Source organism: Muntiacus reevesi, chromosome X, assembly GCF_963930625.1.
Source record: "Muntiacus reevesi chromosome X, mMunRee1.1, whole genome shotgun sequence".
Classification (NCBI taxonomy): domain Eukaryota; kingdom Metazoa; phylum Chordata; class Mammalia; order Artiodactyla; family Cervidae; genus Muntiacus; species Muntiacus reevesi.
The window spans coordinates 71648399-71654497 of NC_089271.1; the positions used below are offsets into that span (position 1 = coordinate 71648399).

Sequence of the window (6099 nt, forward strand, 5' to 3'; positions counted from 1 at the left end):
TAATAGAGAAATTCTGTGTATATAAAAATTAAAAATGTATAAGGAATTATAAAAACAATAAATTAAAAAGATAAAGGTGAAAATCATGTATACACAGGAATATACAAATGGATTAACAATAATTAAAAAATAACTTGCTAAAGTTAAAGCCTCACTAACAGAAAATAGCTAATTAAATAAACAAAGAGGATTATTTTCACCTATTAAAGCCACCAAAAGATTTTAAAAATTCATTCTAAGTATCTAGACGGTTAAGATTATAAATTAGTACACTCTCCTGGAGAGCAATTTTATAATATATAAAATGGATGAGACCCCTGACCTGATAACTCCACTTCAGAAATATAGCCCAGGAAAACAACTGGGGAAAAAAAGGGAGAAAAAGCAGAATGACTACTTAACTATGCAAAGATATTAGTGAAAAACTGCAAGTAACCCAAATGCTCAACTAGCAATTGAGTTCTAATCACAGCAACTTAAATAAAACTGAATCTTTCCTTGCCATTAAAATAACAATAGCTATTCAAATATAGATAAGTATATGTAAAAGTGTTAAGAAAATATAAAGCATGAAGTGGATACTGATTGCAAATACATGAAAACATGCCTTTACAATATAAGGAAAGGAAGTCTAGTAAACTGGGCTTTGTTTAGTTTTTTGTTTTTCTCTGTGTGTTTTTCTGTGTATATGTGTGTGTGGTTAGAAGACTGTATTTTTAATAATTTTTATGCTCATTTACTTTTTACCACATCAAGTTAATTTTTAAAAAGCGTTTTCCTTTTAAAAAATGCTACTTGCTTAAAATGGTAGACTTAGAGACAAATAAATGTTAACCAAAAAATGTCGATACACCTTAGTATGAAGCACTATTTTCAAAACCACATTAGTCATGAAGTGTTAAAACATATTGGTAGACATTGTTGTTTTTGCCCTTTTTTGGCAGGACTTCAGTCCAACAAAAAGGTGTGACTACAAATTAAATAAACTGGAAATACAAGCAGTTTTTCAGAAATAATTTTTATCCATTCGAGAATTTTTGCCATTTAATAACAGTACAGATGATGGAGTTTATCCTTATCTCAAGTATTATACCATTTTCAGTGCTTTGCAAAACTAAAAAATTTAGATTTGGTAATTAGCATGGCTTCATTCTTGTAATTTAATAAAAAGAAAAATCAAATGAACACCGAAGTAATTTAAATATTGTCTTGCTGAAAGCAAACTTTAAATTATGTTATTTATATTTAGAGTCTACCACATCCTCCAACTTTCTTTAATTTTCCTCCATTCGGATCTTATTGGAAGGAAAAGTAGCTGAATTTAGGTTTTAGTAACATCATACCTTTCTCCTTCCATTTCCTTCCAAATGACTGTGCCAGTGGATAACACAAGGTAACAACCCCCCCCCCCAAATAAAAAGGATCACCTTTTTGTGTGTGTCAATGCCAAACAGAAGGTGCATTTACACTATGAATTATATCTATAAGACAAACAACAGTCAATCCAAAGCTTTTGGTCCTTTACTAAAGTACATTCTATTTTAAAATTTTAAAAACCATTGTTGTCTCGTTGAAAATCCCAAATCGTGTTTCATTAGTCCTCAAAAAAACGCATAATATGTAGTTCTTATCTAGCGAAATTTTAACTACACAAACGCGATTTAATAATGACTAAAGCTATTTTCTAAAATCTGAGATACACAATGATTATGCTATTATTCCTCAGTCGATTATCTAAACCTGGCAAGTTTTGTAATTTGCTCGATGCTCCCTATTATTTTTAATTGTGCCGTTTTTCCCTAGTCCGGGGTCTGTCAATTCCCCTTCGGAAGCCCCTTCGCCGTGCCGCCCGACTGCTCCCCCCCCCCCCAAAAAAAAAGGCTAAGCCTGGCCTCAGTTCCCGTATTTTAAGCCAGGACCAACCAGAAACCAGTTTTCTTCCACTAATCCGGAACTCCCGGCTGTTACCAACGCTGTCATTGGCCAGCGTCAGTCCTGGTACGTGCCCCAAGATAACCCCCGGGTTTCTCTCCTTTTTCCCCCTACAATGGGCCTTTCCTGATGTTTGTAACATATTTATAAACCACAATAGGGCATCTCTGATAACCAACTCACATTCTTCAAAGTTTTCGGGTGGAAACAAACGAGGCCAAGGGGAGGGCAAGATACCCTTTCTCCGACCGCCAAGAGGGGGGAAGGGACGTTCGTCGGCTCAGCACGGAGCTCTAGAGCCGCGTCGGCTGAGGGGTCGGGGGTAGGTTGGGGGTACAAGGTGGTGGAAAGGGAGTGAAGAAAGAGTTAGGTTGAGTTGAAATGAAAACTCTACTCACCAGATCCTCGAAGCTTCTTCGGTGCTCTCTCCCCTCCCAGTCTAGGCGGCGCGGAATAAGCTGGGGGCCGGCAAAAAGAAAGGGTGGAGGGGGCAACGATAAAGGCCAAGCCTCTGCTCCGCATCAACGCGACCCAGCTTGGGTCCGGGTCCTCGACCCTTGGCGTCTTTATTTCTCTGGCATGATAGCTGTTGTCTCAGAGCTAGACGAGTGTGTGGGGGGAGGGGGGGAAGGCCGAGGAGGAGGAAATCCTGAAAAACCACCTCCCACAGGCATAAAATGGGGTGAGTTAGGACCCCAGAGATATCCGCCCCCTTTGAGGGAAGGAGCCGGTTCACCCCTGTAGCAACAGCTCTGAGTGCCCAAATCCAAGGCTCCCTCCCAGCCCTTGCCCTCCGCCCCTTACTTGCCCTCCCCTTCCTCCAGTCTCACCCAAACCCTACCCACCTCTTCTCGATGGGGCTACGTACCTGATGCTCCTCGAGTTCCTGCACTAGCACCTGAGCAAAAGGAAAACACGGATTATGACGAGCAGCTCGGGCCATCACCCATTCCTCCCTCCCCAATTCGAACCCAGCCGTTGGCTGTAGAGCTACTCAAGGCCGGCCTTTACCTCAGCCACAACGAAACCGCACACTCTGCTGCCTCGATTTCCCCATTGGGACCATTCCCCAAGACTCCCAGATCTCCTTCCCCTTCTCACCTGAGCGGATTTGTTGCAGGGTCCGGATTGCAAGAATCTAGCGATCAGGTAATAGAGCTCTGAGGAAGAGGGGGGGGGGGGGAGAGGTTGAGAGGGAGGCAAAGAGAAATAGACGCTTTTTCAAAAGAAACTGACAGCCGCCGCGCTAAGCCCCCATACTCTTAACCCCCGGACACAGCCACCCACCGGCTTCAATCTGGGTAGGTGCCGCCGCCATCCTTTTCCTGAGGGGGTTTGGGGGCTTCGCTCCAGAGGGGCTGGCGGGGGAGAGTGGGGGCGCTGTCTCTATTGTGGTGAAGCCCCCATGCCCAGGAGTCCCGCCGTTTCCGCCGCACTCCGCGTCCCAGTTTCGGTCTTTCTCGGATTCATCGCATCACGTTTCGACCCATAGATATTCTAGCTCTAGAGCTGAGGAGGCGGAGGAGGAAGGAGAGCAAGAGAGAGAAGAGGAGGGAGGAGCCGAAGTGGCGGAGGGGTGGGCGGGGGCAAAGGGGGTGGAGAGAGGGGAGGGTAAAAACTGTAAGAGGTAACTGCTGCGCTCGTTGTTCGCCGCCAGGGGCACTAACGCAGCCGCCAGTCCTCCTCTCTGCTAGACGTCCACGGTTGCCTAGCTACTACTCCCAGAAGGAAGGGGAGGTGCTAACTGATGGCCGACGCTCTGGCAGCCGCCGCAGAACTCGGTGGTGACGTTCCCTTCCGCGAGCTTCTGAATCCTTTGCCCTTCCTGTGAGAGCAGTCAGGTCTTTTCCTGTTAAGGACTTTTCCCTTTGGCTTTGTGATGAGGGACTTGTGAGGAGCCAACTTGACTCAGCGTCTTTCTTAGATTTCCTCACGGCACCAAAGAGGCTTTATTTTTTTTACCTCTCTTCCACCGAAAGGAGGTTAGCCGCTAAAGTGTCTTGTGACTGAGAAAGAAAAGGATCTCCTACTTCGTGGTCACTTGTTTTTTCTTTAAAATGATTTTTGTACCGGATGAAAATCCTGTGTAGTTAGCAGTCCAGAGGGCAGGGCTCTTATTGTTACAAAGAAAGAGCAGCTATCAAATGTCCCCGGATTCTGATAAATATTTCAGGAAGAATTTGCTGTCAGACATGAAACATTTTATTTTTCCACTTCTGAATGTTTCAGTTCAGTTCAGTTCAGTTCAGTCGCTAAGTCCTGTCTGACTTTTTGCGACCCCATGAACCACAGCACGCCAGGCCTCCCTACCAATCACCAACTCCCAGAGTTTACCAAACTCACGTCCATTGAGTCGGTGATGCCATCCAACCATCTCATCCTCTGTCATCCCCATCCACTCCTGCCCTCAATCTTTCCCAGTATCAGGGTGTTTTCCAATGAGTCAGCTCTTCGCATAAGGTGGCCAAAGTATTGGAGTCTCAGCTTCAACATCAGTCCTTCCAATGAACACCCAGGACTGATCTCCTTTAGGATGGACTGGTTGGATCTCCTTGCAGTCCAAGGGACTCTCAAGAGTCTTCTCCAACACCACAGTTCAAAAGCATCAAATCTGCGCTCAGCCTTCTTTATAGTCCAACTCTCACATCCATACATGACCACTGGAAAAACCGTAGCCTTGACTAGACGGACTTTTGTTGGCAAAGTAATGTCTCTGCTTTTTAATATGCTATCTAAGTTGGTCATAACTTTCCTTCCAAGGAGTAAGCATCTTTTAATTTCGTGGCTGCAATCACCATCTGCAGTGATTTTGGAGCCCAGAAAAATGAAGCCAGCCACTGTTTTCACTGTTTCCCCATCTATTTGCCATGAAGTGAATTTTTAACACATGCCATATCTGTCCCTTTCCTATAGGATAACTTTCAGTTGTGTCTTCAAATACTGCCAAAATATTTTTACATTAACTATGGGTTTTTATTCATTTTTTCATATCTGTATGCAAGGTATTTTACAGGTTTGGGGCAACGTTTGTTATTTAGTATAAAACGCCTAACTTTTAGTATAATACTGATTTTCAGTATTTGGTTATTGAACTATTTAAGTGATGAAAGGATTTGTAGAGTAATTGACACATATAATGAACAATCTTCATCCCTATTTTCTCTTTCAGTTCGGTTCTGTCTGAACTGAAAATAAAGTCTGTCACTGTTTCCATTGTTTCCCCATCTATTTGCCATGAAGTGATGGGACCAGATGCCATGATCTTAGGTTTCTGAATATTGAGTTTTAAGCCAGCCTTTTCACTCTCCTCTTTCACTTTCATCAAGGCTCTTATTTTCTGTTATGTAATGTCATGTTCCCACCTCATGCCCTGACCAAAAAGTACTTAATGGAAGCTGAACCTGATGAGACCAGAAATGCTGTTTAAGCTGCATGTACTATTTACAATGAAATATTCTGATTTGAAGGTTCACCTTTTAAGGTTAGGGCTGGATTCTTAGGAATTTGATTTCCTCCCACAGAGCTCAGCCAGTGACCACAGTGGGCCTAGAATTACATCATACTGACATAAACTTAGCATACCTTGGTTAGCTCTCACTCTGGCCATTATTTTCCCCTCAGAGAGAACCACACAAGATATGTGATATGATAGGTCTGTCTTAGGTCATTATGCTATAGTACTTGATAAGACAAATGCCATTAACTAAAAAAAAAAAAATAGATATTGAAAAAATATATAAGCCCTATATAAGTAATTGCAAGTAGCTCAGCAAAACACCAGACTGAATACATTTTACAGATCAAGTATAATATATATAACAGTTAACATTAAGCCATTACCATGTACAAAGCACTTTACATAATTTATTTCATTTAATCTTTATAATGACACTAGGAGGTAGTTTCTATTGTTATCTGCATTTTACAAATGATAAAAATACTGTATGACTTTGGACAACTCACTTACATATTCTTCATGTATAAAATGTAATAGTATTTGCCATCCTACTTCAAAGGAACTGCTCTAAAATTAATGTGAATATATTTGTGTCATATTTCAAACTTTATAGGGCATTGTTTTTTCCATGATCCTCAGTATCAATCTGGGTGCACACAGGAGAGAAAAGTATACAGTAATTTGAATAGAAAAAGTTTAAGATACAGAAT

General features: G+C 42.0%; 1 protein-coding gene across 2 annotated transcripts in view; it reads right to left on the reverse strand.

Moving 5' to 3' along the window:
* Positions 1-3428, reverse strand: part of BRWD3 (bromodomain and WD repeat domain containing 3) — a 139315-nt gene extending 135887 nt beyond the window's left edge. For both annotated transcript variants that reach the window (XM_065916561.1, XM_065916563.1), the window contains exons 1-4: positions 3220-3428; positions 3034-3092; positions 2801-2830; positions 2331-2390 (exon numbers count right to left, since the gene is read on the reverse strand). In XM_065916561.1, the coding sequence (XP_065772633.1) occupies positions 2331-2390; positions 2801-2830; positions 3034-3092; positions 3220-3250 (180 nt within the window). In that variant the 5' untranslated portion in view covers positions 3251-3428. The remainder of the gene's footprint in view (positions 1-2330; positions 2391-2800; positions 2831-3033; positions 3093-3219) is intronic.
* Between the last annotated feature and the right edge of the window lie 2671 nt (positions 3429-6099).